We start from the raw sequence: 17,469 nt of genomic DNA, 5'->3' as shown, positions 1-17,469 counted from the left end.
TTCAAAACTTTGCTTAACCAGTTTGATGCGGCTGAGGGAGGGTCTTAATTGGAGTTTTATTTTCCAAACTGTTGCTTCCTTACTTGGCATTTCTTTTCTGTCTTCCTGCTAGATTAATATCTATTCTACATTGTCCATATAATATCATCCAAATGTTGACTCTCTGTGATGGGCCTTGACCATCTGTGCTGGAGAAGACCTTGGATAATAATATTCTGGTTCCCAGCTTCTAACACTGTGATAATACAGATGTCTGCACTGATTATATTTTATTTTTTGACTGGGACATAGAAACTCTCTTTTGGGGTTATGTAAAATCAATGAAATGCAAAAAGCTAGAAGCAACTGCTCTCAAGTAAATTTCCAGCCTGACTGGGAGGTAACTGGTGTTTTGTCTTATTGCCAGTGGTCAGACGTTAATAATATGTATGTTCTGAAATGTCAGAATTTTATATAGCTCTGTATGTCATAAATGGAGCTTGGTGAGGGTTCAGGGTGCAGCAGACGATTCCACCCCTGACTCAGGCTGTTTCCTCATTGTCCTTCATTTGTTTCAGTTGGTTTACATGCAGTCTGTCAAAAATTCCTTGCTGGATAAATAAAGTGGAAGATTTCCCTAATGCTGTTAATGAGGATCCAGCTGTGGAATGAGAACTTACATCAAGTGTCCTTGTCCAGCTTATGCTTGCCATCACCACTAACCCTGCCAATATATTTGTAGTGTAATGTGGATGTTATTTTACTACTTCCATTTCAGTTACAAAAATATCTGGTTCCTTTTACCCTGCACTGATTTGCTCAGCCCTGCCTTTGCCTTTTTTTATTTTCTTGTCCATTTAATCTGTTTTGCTTAACTGCTTCTCTCTTATTCTATGCCTTTTTCTCTCTACAATTCCCTGTCTATGCCAGCTCAGTGGCATCCTTTCAGCTGTAATGCCAAGGAGTTTGCTCATTCTGCAGATTGGTGAAGGTGGCTGTGAGCTGCATTTGTGTCTGTGTGAGCTTCTGTGTCACCCTGCTTCAGAATAAGGTGTGAAACTTTGGGCATAAAAAGCCAGTGGAGCACTATGACACGGCTGAGGTCAGATGTGGATTAACATGAATTCTTCCACTGGTTCTCCTCTATTTCTTAATATTGATTTTCTCACCTTGTATCACTTTTTTGTGATTGACTGGATGTGTTTCACGTCAAAGCAGAGAGCAGACGTTATAGAATCATGGAATAAAATGGCTTAGATTGAAAGAACCCTAAAGATCACTTCAAGGCAAATCAGAATGCTGTTCCACCACTGCAGTGCTTGCCTTAGTGATTTTGAAGGCTTTTTCCTTGCCCCATGCTTAGGAAAAAGAGCTGGTCACCCCCCCATATCAGCTGTGATGTAAATTAGAATTGATGACTGCAATTCTAATGATTGATAATTGATAGGAAAAAAAGCACATTTTGTCAAACTTTGAAAAAGTTACCTTCTTGGTGAACAGATATATTGGTGGAAGGATTGGTAGTTAGCATCTTCCTTTGCCTGCAGGAAAAGGATACAAAGTCATCCTCATGCATCAGTTCCCCTTTCCCATCCTTTGAAATGGTTTAAATCCTTGTTTCCAGGAGTTAGTGACTGAACTACTGTTCTAAAAGTACATGGAAGTATTTAGTCTCCTGCTTTCCTAAAAATTGAGTCCACATCTCCTAAAGTCTAAGGGGATATTATAAAGGGGAAAATATTATGAGTAGAACTGGGAAGCTGCATGTACGGTTGTCAGATGTGAACATCAGTTACACAAGTGGAATGAACTCTTACTGCAAAGATTGCTCAAACGTTAACAACTACGGCGGGATTTTTTTTTAATCGCTTGGCTGAGGAATGAAGAGAGAAGCAATTGATGCAGTTTAGGTCGACCTGGTTTTCTCTCTGCTATGTATCCTATGCAATGTTCTTAGGAAAACCTTTATACGCTATTTTCCTTTCACCCACATTTATTCATTGATTTCTAAGATTAATTTTAGTAAGCCCGATTTTATAGATCTTGTGATTACACAAACTAGTAAAGAGCTCAGGAAACCACAGAAATTCTTTTCGACTGTTGAGGCATTTCTCTTTAAATTGATTGCGGTCTTAACGGCTGGAAACCATGATCCAAACCATCAGTCCCACTGTGGCGTCGTGAATTCGGGCCCCTGGAACCACGGAGAGCTCCATGTCTTTCATTAATAGCAACTGAGTCAGTGGGTGAAGGCAGCAGCTCCCCACGCGGATGTGCATCGGTGATTTCTCTGTCCTGACTCATGCCATGGTAGATAAAAAAAGATCAGGTGTCGCGGTAACTTTGTGTATCACTTGAAGAGGCAGCAACCTGTAGCGCTGCCGCAGTACTTTGTTCTGTAGCAGTCAGCGGCAGGCTGTGAAGCACAACTTCACTGCGTTTGTTGTCTTTATTCTGCTAAGGAACATTTCTCAAGCCAGTCAGTGTGAAAACAAGAAACTCAGTGCTGAGGATACGGAGAACTGAGTTCCTCTTCATTTGGTCTGTGTCTTTGTGCAGTGTTCTAGTCAGAACCTCTGTGTTTTCTGTCTTGAAAACCAGAGAGTTTGTTTCAAGTGTGGCGTTGTTTTCACGCGGATGATATTGAAATTTGAAATACTTTTCATATTTCATGCTTCTGGAACCAGTTGCTTTTGTTTTATGAAATTAGTGTCCGTGTCTAGAATTAGGCCTATAGGATTCTTTTCCTTTTTTCTTCTCAGGTTTTGTTTTCAAACCTACTGACTAAGGGTTTTGGTAAAGCATGCGTGTAATTATGTCTTGGATATTTAGTACTACAGTCAGTGGGATACAACCTATAATGAAAGATATCCCTTGGAGCAAAGAAAACCTATGACATAGTTCTTTGGGATCCAAGGGTGTATAAAAAGTAGAATTATACACAGAGTATGTAGTTTTGAGTTTGTATTTCAGAGAGTGTGACACAGAACAATTGTACTCTAAACTCTCAGTTCTCAATACTGAGAACTTTTATTCCTATGGTGTTTGAGTGCCTTTTGGATCCTCAGTAAGAGCATAGCACAAACGATCTATCAATGTCACAGACTGCAGTATAAATCACATTTCAGTTTATGGGACTTGATGGAAGGCATGCGCTCGTTTATGTGCAAGAATTAAGGCTGCTGACTAGAAAATAAATTGTGCAAGATGCATGCTGTCATATACATCCTGCTTGAAATATGAAACGTCTTTGCTGAAACTCAGCATTGCTGAGTAGCATTCTGCTGGCTGATTGTGTTAGAGAGATCCTAGTCTTGCCATACAAAGCCTGGTGAGAATTCATAGAATCATGAAATCATAAAGATTGGAAAAGATCTCCGGGATCATAGAGTCCAACCCCAAGCCATGCCCTCCGTGCCCACTGAACCACTCAGAACCAAGGCACATTGGTGGAAAAGGAACCAAGATCAACAAATTGATTAGAAAGGGAGAACAAGAGCTTCCTTGCTGAAGTGTTCATTTTTAAATTGAACCTTTAATTTTCTCTTTAAAGAAATACACCTTACTCGATGTGCAATGAAAAATGTGATGTTAATATTCTACAAGACTCCCATGTAGACTACTGATGTTCCTCTGTACAAAATCAATATCTAAAAAATAATAATTGCACTGTGTAAATCTCAGCTGTGCACACTGAACTTGTTTTTCTGTAGCAGAAGATGATTAGTAACCATGTACACAAAAATTAGGATTTGATGGTTTTATTTTTAATGCAGCAAGTCTAGCAGCTATTAGATTAGTCACTGGATTTTTACCTGTCTGTTTGGACACAAGTACATTAACTGAAATATTTTGATGTGCAGCCTTCATTAGTCCCTTAGCTTCTCATAAGAAAGTGGGTTATGATTCTGACGTTGTGTTAGAATAATGTTGTATTGTAGGGAGAATCCCTGTTAAATGTTGGTTACAAGGGGATTAAGTAAATGAAGAGCAAAGTATCCTTAAAGGTTGTTAAGTGCTCTGCATTAAGCTTCAGTTCTGCTTTTGTTGCTTATTAAAGGGCTTGTTCATTAGTGTAGAGGGAGATGCTTGCAGATTGCAAATCTACCCAGAATGTTGGTGATTGTTCAGAAGTTGCTATAATTTGGATCTCTATAGAGACATAGGGGTAGTCATGGCAGGTCATATTGTGACTACAAAAGTACCATGCTTTCATAAAAGCAATCTGCAAAATTTAAAAGGAATGAAAATGCAAAGTTTTGTTGCATGTTGACCCAAAATGAGAATAAATGGAAGAACTAGCGAATGTAAATCTTCTGCTGGTTGTGTATCAGAAAATGGTGGTGGGATGCAAGTGGTAAAGACGGTGAACTGAAAACCAGGGCAAATAACTTCAAGTACTGAGAGGTATCAGCTCTGGGATAGCTTGCCTGCTGGAAGGTGGGCTGCTCGACTCATTTATAACAGGAGTAAACAAAGGTTTTCACTGCAGGCTGTAAAGACCAGTCTGGTTTTGTCAATAATATGGGATAGCTCATTTCTTTCCAGTTCTTGTGCAGTTCTATGATTCATAACTTTCATAGTAGTTTTAAAACAAACCAAATCAGTATTTAAATGTGTTCAGTATGTGTAATACTGCAGGGAAACAACAGCCAGTGTTAATAACTGATGATTTGGGTGTCACAGGGAAGGATATCTCCTGTTTGTAGGCTCCAGCATGCCGTCTCTTTGAATCCTCTGTAAAAAAACCTTTGCATTGGTTTGTTCCTTGCTGAAATACATTCCTTTGCAAATACACCAGCTGAATATAAAAGTAATTCAGTATTGTTTGAGCAGATCCAGTCTTTGGGCTGAATTGGAGAAGCTGGGTTAATGGAACAGCTCTGAGTCTCCTGTTTCATTCTCAAAGGTGGAGAAAGGAAAGAAGACTTATATGCTTCACTTACTGCTGTTGGTACAAGTTTTTTGGGTGCACTGGCTGTTAATAGGAAAAATATTCACAGGAACAGGGACAAACTCTGTCAGTATCAACGAGGACACACTGCCCTCTCTGCATTTGTGTCGTGTCTATCGTCAGTGGGGGCGAACACAAAATGAGGAGGATGAGAGGCAGAAATGAACAGTGCACAGTGAGTAATTCCACAGCCAGCTTTTGCAGGGCGTGGGTTGGTAATGTGCTCTGAATTATGGAGCTCTCCATTAGGTACCTCATGTGGCCTCATTATTTCCTTCTAAACCACACGTCTTCAGCAAATACTGTTTGACATTGAAATTCTTGTAATGGAACGTCTTCAAGACCTTGAGAAGCAGCAGGAGAAAATAACCACGTGGAGGGCTGTGGTCTGTAAAGGCACTGAGCAGTGCCCATTCTCCTTCAATATATGTTACATAGAGAATTTCAAATGACAATTTCCATGCTACCATGGAAATGAACAATTTGGAGTGACCTTTTTGGAAGTGAGTTCTGTGCTCGTTCAGTGATTTGCAACCAAATGATTGCATCAAGCCTGACATACAATTAATGTTTATAAAGTATTTCTCTTGATTATTTCTCTGCCAATGTTCAGTTGTAGCGGGAGAGTTGTGCATCACCCAACCAAGGGCTGATACAGTGGGAGATGCCCAGATTTTGCCACAGATATTCTGCTGCAGACTTTGCAGAATTTGGTATTGTGAATTTCTTCAGTATCCCGTGTAGATTAATTTACTGAGATTTTTTAGGTAGCTGGAGGAGGCTTTAGATTCTGAAAGTATTTCTAAATGCTTGTTTAGTTTGTTGCTACGTCTCCATCCTCTCTATACAAAATAGAGGCCTTTCTGAGCTTATTGATCAGTGGGAGGAAGAGGGAATTGTACAAGCCAAATGACGCAGGATGAAGTTCAACATTCTTTCCAATTATCCAAGTAAGAGATGGAAGGAAGAGATACAGTCAGAAATGTTTTCGTGTAACATTTTGCCAACAGTAGTTAATGAAATTGAACAAGGCCATCAGCTAGGTTAAGGGAAAAGGGAGTCCGGGGACCTTTCTGTGTTCTTATTCAGACCCAGATGCTGAACAACCTTTTTCCTCTTTCCAGATATTGAAAAACATCACGTGGTATGCTGAGCGTGTCCTAACAGAGATCTCACTTGGGAGTCTCCTGATACTCGTTGTGATAAGAACCATCCAGTACAACATGACACGAACGCGGGTAAGAGTTACATGGAGTGCTTGTGTACACAGTGAGGGCTTCTAAGTTAAGCAGCAGGATCTCAGCCTCAAACAGGGTGTGGGATCTCTTTCTGTTGCAGTGAGTTGGCACTGGAAGTTGTAGGATGGAAGGAAATGGGAAGAACAGCCGTATTAGCTAAGCACAGTGTTAGATGGCTCTGAACTTGTAGGACAGTTTCTGTATTATCATCCAATTCATTGAGTAGGACTCTCTGAATAGGTACAGGACTGTTTATCAGATAAGAAGAAAAAATTCCATTGTCTAATGGGGAAAAACAGTTGCTTACAGTTTCTTTGCTTCTACTCTGTTATTACTCAGAAGTGGGCAGCTCAGTTCTATGTGTAGAACAGCCACTGTAGGGCGTTTTGATTGTAGTACCTAGAGTCTGTTACACTCAAGAGTACGTGTATATTTTAGATCAGAGTAGGGAAAATAAATCCCTCGTAGGTGTAATTAAACACTGATGTGTAGGGGCTGGTCATGCTGGTGGCTCAAAACAATGTATGAATTCTTGCCAAATTTGAATATACTGAATAATAGTATGTTATTAATAGTACCACAGCAAGTCATATGTGGATTCAAGATTTTTTTTTTCTCTTTTAAGCAATGGCCCAGTCAGTTTTTACTTGCCTGCAGCCAAACTCCGTTGGTAGTGACGGTTCCCATCTTACTGAGGGCTTTGTGAAAACCCTTGGCTTTGGTAGTGCCATCACTTAAGTGCTCCTCTGAACAAATGGCTTCTGGCATTCTAAAAGGGGAACAGAAATGTTAAGTATCATGGAGTAATAGTTGTAGTAGTAATATCATATAGTAATAGTATCACATATTAATATTTAGTAATGGTAGTAGTATAGTAGGATATATGGAATGTTTTGAGAGAGTTAGTAGAGAAATGAGTTACAAAGCAGGAAATGTTAGGATAAGACTAGAAAATGGAGAGAGATAAAGGAAGAGAAGAATTTATTTCTGTATTTATTACTCCTGTGATGTTTTGTAAAAGAATTTGCTAAGGATATGAAGGTATACATGTAAGATACATAAGTACACCCTGAAATCTATGTCAAATCACTCTTATAAGCCTTCTATCAAAAGAGAAATATTTAAAAAATCAGTGCATGTATGAACTTTGTCATTCTCCTGTGAGCTTTTGACCGTGGCCTTTGAAACAATGGGTATCAGTCCTCTGAGTGGTTTCCTGCAACAGATGTCACTATGTATAAAAAGGACAGTTTGATGTGTTGGTTTTTCTCCCTTCTTTCTGACAGGACAAATACCTGCACAATAACTGCCTGGCAGCCCTAGCCAATATGTCAGCACAGTTCCGCTCACTGCACCAGTATGCTGCGCAGAGAATCATCAGGTAAATATGAAACTTCTGAAGTGGACTTCTTCTTAAACTTCTCCTTACACCTTGCTGAATCTCAGGGGCAGAGGGACTTGAATTTTCTATGCCATAAAGCTGGTGAACTTAACAGCTGGAATGATAACTGAGTAACTGAAGAGTAGCACGATTAATTTTGGGTCTGTTCTGAATGCACAGAAATGTGAGTATCTCTACCTGAATAACTCCTGCTTTTGTTTCTCATATCACAAAGCTCAGTAGCAGCCTTAAAGCTTGAAGGTTTTCACAAATTTCTGTAAGTTATGCTTCTTGTACTCATGCATCACATTATAGGAATGCACTCTGCTGGCAGTCAAGTACTTTGCAAACTGGATTTTCAACGTGCTTTACTTCTTCCTGCACATTTGACAAAAGATTGATTTCTTAAGTCAGACAGAATGTGCTGAAAGTACGGACAGTAAACCCTACATGATGCTTTTCACGTGCTCTGGTTCTAGAGCATGGCCATAGCTTAGGAAGGAGGTACTGGAGTTGGTTCTTCCCGTTTTTGCTGTGCTCCAGACCCTTTGTGAAGGGAGGTATCACACATGGGGCATCCTGCTCATTCTGGCAGCCAGCCCTGCTCCGTGCTCCGGGGGAAATTGGGAAGGTCCTTATGAATGCAATCTGGAATAAACTTCTTTAGTGCTTGTCAGTGCAGACAGTGTGCCAGAAATAAGTAAATGATAACTGCGTGCCTGTACGCTTTGTAAAGGACTTGGTTAACAGAAAACATACCTCATTGTTAAACCTCTCTAGTTTGGATTTAATTCACTCCTAGTCCCTTCTCTTCATGAAATGCTTGTTTGTGAAAATATCAACTACTCATCAGTGTGAACGCTTCCATCGTCTTTTCCGTGTTTAACACACACATCCTTCTAAAATCCCGTGACAGTGAGTGTTCAGACTTGAGCTATTTTCCTGCTACACATCCCAGACGTTGTCTTGCACACCTGCACTCCTCATTTCTCAAATCGGAAGGGTGGAGTTTGAGCTTTCCAAGCACTTGCAAACTCTGAAATCATAGCTTCTACCATGCACTTTGCACCACTTCTCCATACATCTTTGGGGCACACTGACCTTGATGTTTGACACCTGTCCACGACCCCAGGAAGGATGTGGAACCTGATGAAGTTCTCTTGCACTCCTCATATGCAACATTTCAACAACCTGCCATGAAGTTGATGTGCCTTATTTATCATCTGTCTAAACATGTTGAAATATGGCTGCTTGTGAAAGAATTGTACTAAAATTTGTATGGAAGATATGGTTCTGGTGTTGTTGTCTAACACACGACGAGTTCTGGCTGCCAGCAGGGTTGGCTGTATTGTTCTGGAAATAATGTTGGAGTAGGGTAAGGATGGGTACAGAAAGTGGACGTTCTCATCCATCAAAGAAGGACACTGGAAAGGCAATATGGTATGCATCATGTACAGCATAACTTTATTACATAGTTCAAAGATACGCCACACAATTGTTTTTAAACTTCTGCCCTTCTGTAGCTGGGTGCTCCATATTACCGTGCAGTAGAAATTTGGAATGAAGGAGATGAAATTTGAAACAGAACCAGAATAAGAAAAGGAGGGTTAAGGACAGCATTTGATTCTTTTTCCCTCAATTTTTGAATATAGTTCACTCAGAATCTTGTTCTACAGTTAGAAAGCTGCGTGTCTGGAAAACAGGCAAAAAATGGCCACCAAGATCGTGATCTTATTTGTCACAATAATTGTGATGGATTGCTTATAAATCAAAAGACCCTTCTATAAAAATGCATTAGAAGCAATAGGAATAAATATTTATCAGTGCATACATTTCATTAAAAATGACTGTTTTGAGGCATATATTCTTCCTTTTCCTACCTTGCAGAATCACAGAACTGTAGGGATTGTAAGGGACCTCCGGAGATCATTAAGTCCTCTCTTATTTGGTACTGAGTCACTATTATTAAATGCAGCCAGCACCAAAAGACCTAACCTGCTCCATGATCCCAAAACAGAACATACTTCAGATTGTTGTTCTGGTTCTATCATCAGAGTGCAAACATCTCTGAGAGAATAAACCACAGCATCCTGGATTAAAAAAGTCTTTCTGTGAAGGAAAAGCCTATAAAGAGTATCAGGTAATTAGGAATATATGTATTTTAGGATATAACACTTAACTTAAAGTCTGTTTAGCAATATAATTGAATGGGCAGTCATCATTGGAGCCTCACTAGCTGCTCTAGTGGTTCCGTTCTTCATGTGAGAAGTAATTCCATCTCCATCCTAATCCTGTTCTGAGCAGAAGTTGCAATTGCTTTAAATTCTGAAGGCAACTTCTGTAAAGGAAGTGGGGGAGAATATTCAGTGCTGCATGCATTGGAGCTCAGCAGAATCCAGCTCCATAATGTTGGCTAATTTGTTTCACATTCCAGCAGGAATAAGAATGGACAGATTTGCGTGAATTTATCACCAGCATGTGCTGGAAAGACAAACAGATGTCAGAGATGCTTTATGACAAGAAGCAGGGCAGCATTCATTTCAGGTCGGATGTCCTTTCCTATAGATTGCAACGACTTCGTGTTGTACAGTGCAATCCTTCCTCTCTGCCCACTGTTAGCACTGATGTGTTGTGAATTACACAGAGGTGTTTTATCAGGGCAGTGCCAAGGATGTGGTGCTGCACTGCATCTATCCTGTTTGCAAAGTGCTGATGTTTGTGGGACTGGTTCTGTCAGCTGAGCATTTTTCCTGCGTCTCTACGGCTTCGTCTGCAGGAATGTTTGCTGCTTTCTTTGTAGGTGTAGAGGTTTCTAAGCAGGACCACTAGAGGTTGCCATACACCTCACTAATTAGGCATGCACATTAAGCATTAAGAGAACTTATGGGGCGAATTTTTCCTTTTTTCTCACCCTCTCACAGCAGCCATTTACATGCAGGGCTGTGTGAGCCGCCATGAATGGCTCATCAGCTGCTCTCCATTGGACAGCTTAAGGAAATTAAAAGAAATACCATAAGATGGCACAGTTAAATCTGTTGTGTGCTCTTATCTCTTCGGCCATCCTGGAGACGTGGCAGACGTTGCTCCAGAATCCGGTCCCTTAAGAATGAAATTGCATGATGTTACATGAAATTGCACCTCTTCAGCACTGAGATGGTTTTTAATGGAGTGTAATTTGGAAGAAGAATGTCTGAAATTCAGTTAAATGGTGTATTACGTATGCAGAGTGTTTGGTAATAATTAGGGGTTGGACGAGATGACCTTTAAATGTCCCTTCCAACTCAAATAGTGATGTTATTCTACAATTCCGAGTAGCATCAATCAGTAAATTTTGTTCTGGATGAGAAAAATTTGTACCGGGGTTGGTGCTGCAAAAAGAAGAATGCGTATGAAATGAGTGCAAGATGTATTTCCCACAGCAGTGCTCTTTTAATTTGACTTGTTTCTAAAGAACTCTCTGGATTTTAATAGTAGGTGCACGTGTCTCTGTGTTTATATCTCTGCATTTATATGAGTTCATACAAAGCCGTGTTGCTACATATATAAGCATGGAGTAATGCACATCTAGACTCTATTTCAGGTTTATCAGCCAGTTTTTGTGAAGGCCTTAGTTGCTTGAAGTAGCGTTGTCTGAGTCCTGTAATACCTTCTGTGATCACAGCAGTAACTTGAGAGTAACAACGGAACTACAGAAATGTTTGCTGTGAACTTTCTTCAGTCTTTATGACATCGAATCATTTCAGTTTGTAGAATCATAGAATCATTAAGGTTGGAAGGGACCCCTAAGATCACCTAGTCCAATCACCCACCTGCCACCAGAATTGCCCACTAACCACGTCCCTAAGTGCTACATCTGCCTTTCCTTAAACGCCTCCAGGGACAGAACCCCACCACTCCCTCCCTGGGCAGCCCGTGACAGTGCCTGGCCTCTCTTTCTAAGAAGAAATTGTTCCTAATACCCAACCTGAACCTCCCCTGGTGCAACTTGAGGCCATCAGCTCTTGTTCTATCTCTCTCCTATCACTGGTTACCCAAGAATGGGTTTGGCTATGATGGAAATATGAGCTGAGTTTGTAAACTCAAATTTTGTTTAGCTCACCGTGCTCTGTATTAAAGTGTTTAATTTTGTTCTTTTCATTGACCTTCAGGTCAATGAAGGACAAGTTGCCCAAGGAGGCTGTGGATGCCCCATCCCTGGAGGCATTCAAGGCCAGGCTGGATGTGGCTCTGGACAGCCTGGTCTGCTGGTTGGTGACCTGCACACAGCAGGGGGATGGAACCAGATGATTTGGTCCATTGTGGTCCTTTTCAACACAGGCCATTCTGTGGGTCTATAATTCTATGACCTTCATGGCATGACACATCTTTGTGATATTTCTGAAATAGTTTGATAGAGTGCTAGACCTCTCAGTGAGTATTCTTTACGCCCACCTTTTTATAGGCTGTATGCAATCAGATTAGTTGATCATATTGTCAACTGTCACATTATATTGATCTAAAGAGAGCAAGTTCCTTGCCTGTGCTTTCCCCTAGAATGTCAGTTGCTGTTTTTATAAACTAGAAACAAGGAGAAAATTAATCATTTCTCATGTCTCGTGTTTGGCAGAATGGTGATGAGTTTGCAGTGTTTTTGTTAATCAGGTCTGCACATAGAGCTGTCAGTCTTTATGGCTTTGGGGAGAAATTGAAGTCTCTCCTGACTTCGCAACTTGATTTATAAAGCAAAAAAAAGTACAATCAGAAGAATTTCATTCTGTGGTTGGTTCCATAGCAGTGAGTTACATTGATGTGGGTTTGCAGGTTGGGATTGTGTGGTTTTTGTTTGTTTGTTTTTGCTTTGCTTGTTTGTGTTGTTTTATCTTTACTCCAAATCTACCCTTTCTTCAGGCAAGATCTCTGCATAGAAGCAGCAGACGTTTGGGTTGGACAGGCACTGCTTCCTCAGGCAGCCCTTCTGCAAAGAAAGCAAAACACAGTGCAACAGCAGGACGTGTGGGATCTGACCTGCTGATCACTAAACCAAAAATTCTGAAATTAGTGATGTGCAAAAGTGATGAAATTAGAATTTACCAACTGCTTCATCAAATTTCTTAACGTTGGCAATAATGAGACATAATTGCTGGCTTGGAACTCCCCAGCCTGCTCCCAGGTAGGAAGATGAATGCGTCCCTCCCCACCGTGGTTTGCACTGATCATTCTGGTTTTCCTGCCTCTTTGTGCCCTTTGATGTTCAGGTGCTTTTGGGGAGCCCCGTAGCATCCAGCTTCCTGTAGAGCACTGGGGCAGTTGGTGCAGAGCACTGGTGCAACTGGGGTAACCAAATCAAAGGAATTTCTGAAGGAGAAGGACTGGAAAAAATGGTCAGGTTGCTGCAGTGATGCTTCAAAGCCTTTTGGCTTCTGATTTAATTCTCTTTCATCAACAACAACAAAGAAAGTTGCTTCTCATTTTCATGGTAAAATGGTAAAAATTCAGGGCTGTCAGAACTTCAGATTTTAAATGAAAAGCATGCGTGCAGCAAAATAAATTAATGAAGCATTTCTGTTAAAATCATGTTTCTGGCTTCTTTCTTTCATCAGTGAAATGCACTGATGGTGCACAGTGGTGTTAAATCAGAACTGCTTTCAGATATGATGTTTTTTAGGACTATTCTGAATTTAGGGGTGTGACTGTTTGACCCACTGAGGTATGGGAAAAGCCTGATTTTGTAAATGTCAGCTTTCAGTTTTCAATAATCAGAGTAAGGTAATTAGACGTAAGACATTAGCAGATGGAGTAAGAGTGTGATAACCAGCCTTTACATTGACTCACACAGTAGAAAACCATGTCCTTTCTTACTTTTCCATGGGTACTGCTGTAACAGAGCATTTGTGTTGCTTAGAACTGCATGGCTGTGGGGTGCTCTGGAATGTGCAGGTTTGCATTGTCCCATGCGTGCTGGGAGCTGGACTTCAACAGCAGCTTCTGAATGAGATTGTGAGAGCAATCTGTAGAAAAACTGTGTATTCTGGGTTCCAATTTTAATTGGACAATTAAGTTAAATCTCTGTTTACTGATCTCTTAATCGTAACAGAAGTGTCCATACCCTTGAGAAAAGAGGCTGCTCCTGATCTCACGCCAAGGCATTGAGGGACTCCAGCAGTCAAGTTATGCAGTAATGGAAGATGGAGTTCTGAATGGTGCCATAAATGCACCGTGATCAGAGCTGCTAAAGACTGAACCCCCTTAGTGTGAGCTTTCCCCTTCCTTTTAGTAACCAAATGAAAAGGAAAAAGAAGCAGAGGGCAATGAGCTGTGTCACTGAAATAGCAGACGGCTTACCTGGAACTCAGCTATCATCTTTTGCTTTTGCTTTAAAGGGCAATCCGGCATCTGTCTGGCACCACTCTGAGACAGTAATGTCCTATATATAACACTCTGCCTGGTTAATCATGGAGTCATAGAATGGCCAGGGTTGGAAGGGACCTCAAGGATCACGAATCTCCAACCCCCTGCCACACGCAGGGCCACCAACCTCCACATTTCATAGCAGCCCAGGCTGCCCAGGGCCCCATCCAACCTGGCCTTGAACACCTCCAGGGATGGACGGGGCATCACAGCCTCCCTGGGCAGCTGTTCCAGCACCTCACCACTCTCTTGATACAGAAATTTGTTGCTAGGAATATCTATATCAATGTTTTGTCTCCTTTGCTAGTTGCCTTTGATTAGCACTAAGCTCTCTTCAGAATGGAAGGCTGCAGAACTGATAGGCACGGCTTTAGAAATGAGAATTGGAAGCCTTAAAGGCATTGTGCTTTTAATGCTTCTCAATTCTGAGATAGCTTGGTAGCATTATAGGTTAGTGGTGAACATGTTGTTACCTACCTTGGATATAAATGATTTTCTATTTCCGAGAAGCTGCTTTAGGAGATTTTTTCTGCACAGTGCAGCATGGTACAAAAATGATAACTTCATTCTTTCAGGATGTTGCAAGTGGAGTGAAAACAAATGGCTTTTCAGAAAAGAGCCTTCATTATATTTCCCAGGTATGATAGGATGAGAGGGGATGGCCTTAAGTTGCACCAGGGGAGTTTCAGGCTGGAAATTAGGAAAAATTTGTTCTCTGGAAGACCAATCAGGCACCTGCATAGGCTGTACAGGGAGTGATGGGGTCACTGTCCATGGAGATGTGTCCATGGAGCCATGAAGATGTGGCACTTGGGGACGTGGTCAGTGGGCATGGTGGGATGAGCTGGGATTGTGTTTGGTGATCATAGAGGTCTTTTCAACCTCAGTGGAGGTTCAAGAATCTCTGGAGTGATTTTGTTGGGAGATAAAAACAATTTGTAAAGATCTTGCCAGTATTAAATAAAAGCAGCATATGCTGGCTTCGTTAGCAGCTTGTTGACCTAGATGAGCAGTGGAGAAGATGATAAGCTGATCAGTCTTGCCAAAATCGGGAGGTGTCATTGCAATTAGCAGGAGAAGCTGTGACAAACGAGGGGAGACAATCATTTCTCAGATGAGGAAAAGGGAACAGCAGTGTCAAATGTCTTGCTGATAGCAAAGTGAACGTAAGCTACTTTTTAAAAGGAATGAAACACACCTTTTGGTGTGTGCTGAGTGTAGTTGTGGGCAGACATAAAAACGCTACATGAACAGAAAGAGGAGTGCTCCATAGTGTTGCCCTGTTTTGCTGTGGTGTAGCATATGGAGGTGAGGCTTTAGGGCCATGTCAGCTGTTTCCAACGTGGAAATAGCCTTGAATTTGGTTTAAGCCTAGTGGGTCCTGCTGGGGCTCCTGACAGGACAGTAATGCCATCATCCTCCATCTGGCACGAGCAGCTGAGCGCCCTGCATGCCTTTAGAAGTGCTTGGGACCACTCAGCCCCATCCCTGCTGTGGGCTGGCTGCCCCCCAACAGCTCGGGCTGCTCAGGGCCCATCCGTGGCCTTGGGCATCTCCAAGGATGGGACACCCACAGCTCTGGGCAGCAGTGCCAGAGCCTCACCACTCTCTGGGTGAAGAATTAGCACAAAAAATTGGCCGTTGAACTGAAATTCATCGAAATCTTGATACCTATTTCATCTAACACTAGTGCATCCACTGCTAAGCCGTATCCCATTACATCCACACATCTCTTAAATGCCTCCAGAGTAGTATCTCTGGGAAGCATGTTGTTTTGGTTTTATTTTCTTTCCTTATTTCCCCAGTTTGCAAGTTGAACTTCAGTATTATATTGAGGTGTTCAAAATAATCAGATAACCAGAAGTGTGATGTCTCTATGCAACAGATCTCACTCATGGCTAACTAATCAGTGATGGCAGAACGAAGATCAGAAATACATGAAGTCTTGGTTTTTAGCAAGTTCCAGAAGAAAAGCTTGCACATAAAATGACCTCAGTATTTTTCCTTAATTCCAGTGAAGGTGATTTAGTTTTTACATTCTGGGTCAATCTGAAGGAATACTTTTGATTGATTGCCATGAATACCATTATCGTCTTCTTTGGTTGGTTGGTTGGTTGGGTTTTTTTTTGCTTTTTTTTTCTTTCTGTTCAAGATCTTTCATCACTGCTAGCACTCAGAATCCAGTGTCATTTAAGTTTTCTGCAGGTTTCATTTTGAGAAGAAGCAAAAATGAGAAATCTATCAGTGTTACTCCAGTCCTGTTAGTGCAATTCTGACTTCTTTTAACTGGTCTGGAAAAAAAGAAAATCAATACTCTGCAAACAATTACTGAGTTGTATTCCACTATATTTTTTTGGGTTTTTGGGGAGTCTATTGTAAAGTGATTCTTACAGTTTTTGCAATTTAAAAAGTTTGTTCTGTACCAGTAAATTATCCTCTGCAAGATCTGAGAGTTTGAAAACAGAAGGGAACGCTAGCAGTCTGTTAGAAACTGTTATCTGTTCTTCTAGGAGAATCATAGAAACTGCAGTTTTGTCTTTGTTGTTTCTTTTAAGGAACATTGTCCCATAAATACATTCCATTCAAAACCAACTGCAAAGTGACTCAGGACAATAACTTGCTTGAACCTGTCCTCTGTCTTCAGTTGCAGGCTGCTTGGCTCGTCGCTGCTTCATTCAGGCACAGCAGATACTATTTCCTTTTTAGAAATTCCCTCTCTGGGGAAAAAACTGTCAACTGCACTCTAAGTGAATGAATGAGCAGCAGACTCAGAATGGTTTATCTCATAGACGAAAATCGTGCTATGGCTTTAAGTAGGCATTAGTATAAAATATAAAATAGCACTGATTTTAAATCATGGCTTCTGTTTCTGTGTGGCTGCTGCTGATTTCACATTATAACTGATGCCATTAACCCTGGGTGACGCTTTCCAGGTTTGCAGTTTCTCTCTCCTGGTGTGTGAAGATGTCTTCTTTTGCAGCAGATCTATGCCACGCACAGAAATCGTGCTTTTGGACACCAGGGCTGTGTGCATTGTCAAGCAGGATTTTAGGAGGACAAAAGCCCTCTGAATCCATAAGAACTTGAGTCACGGTACTTCCCACCACCGTATGCTTTCACCTTATTTTGCATGGCTCAGAAGTAAAATACTGTGCTTGAAAACATCTGACACTTTAAAGTGGAGGATGAAACTATAGGTGCAAAAGAAAGGATCAGGATTTAACTTCTTTAAAGTGCAACTGGTCTTTATAACCGTTGAATGACTCAACCTTTTTAATGGTCGTGGCCTACAGCAAGTTGAGGAAAGAACAGGCTTTTAGGTAGTAAATACACTTAACTCTGCGATGAATAAATAAATTGGCTATGAAGCTGTGTAGAGACATGTCTCTTTAACTCATTAATTATACTCTTGGGTCCACAAATAGCTCTTTCACCGAATAGCACAATTTACATGGGCTCAGACTGGATGGATCCCATTGTGCATTGGGCGATGGTTCAGGTGAGCAGTGCTGCAGTCCCTCCTGCTCTGC

General features: G+C 41.1%; 1 protein-coding gene across 3 annotated transcripts in view; it reads left to right on the top strand.

Moving 5' to 3' along the window:
* Positions 1-17,469, top strand: part of DYM (dymeclin) — a 149,315-nt gene that overhangs the window by 67,558 nt on the left and 64,288 nt on the right. For all 3 annotated transcript variants that reach the window (XM_042862320.1, XM_042862322.1, XM_042862321.1), the window contains 2 exons: positions 6,058-6,171; positions 7,458-7,552. In XM_042862320.1, coding sequence (XP_042718254.1) covers positions 6,058-6,171; positions 7,458-7,552 — 209 coding nt within the window. The remainder of the gene's footprint in view (positions 1-6,057; positions 6,172-7,457; positions 7,553-17,469) is intronic.

Source organism: Lagopus leucura, unplaced genomic scaffold (assembly GCF_019238085.1).
Source record: "Lagopus leucura isolate 7727_CA_CO unplaced genomic scaffold, USGS_WTPT01 Super-Scaffold_650, whole genome shotgun sequence".
NCBI classification, from domain to species: domain Eukaryota; kingdom Metazoa; phylum Chordata; class Aves; order Galliformes; family Phasianidae; genus Lagopus; species Lagopus leucura.
This window is presented reverse-complemented; position numbering and strand designations above follow the sequence as displayed.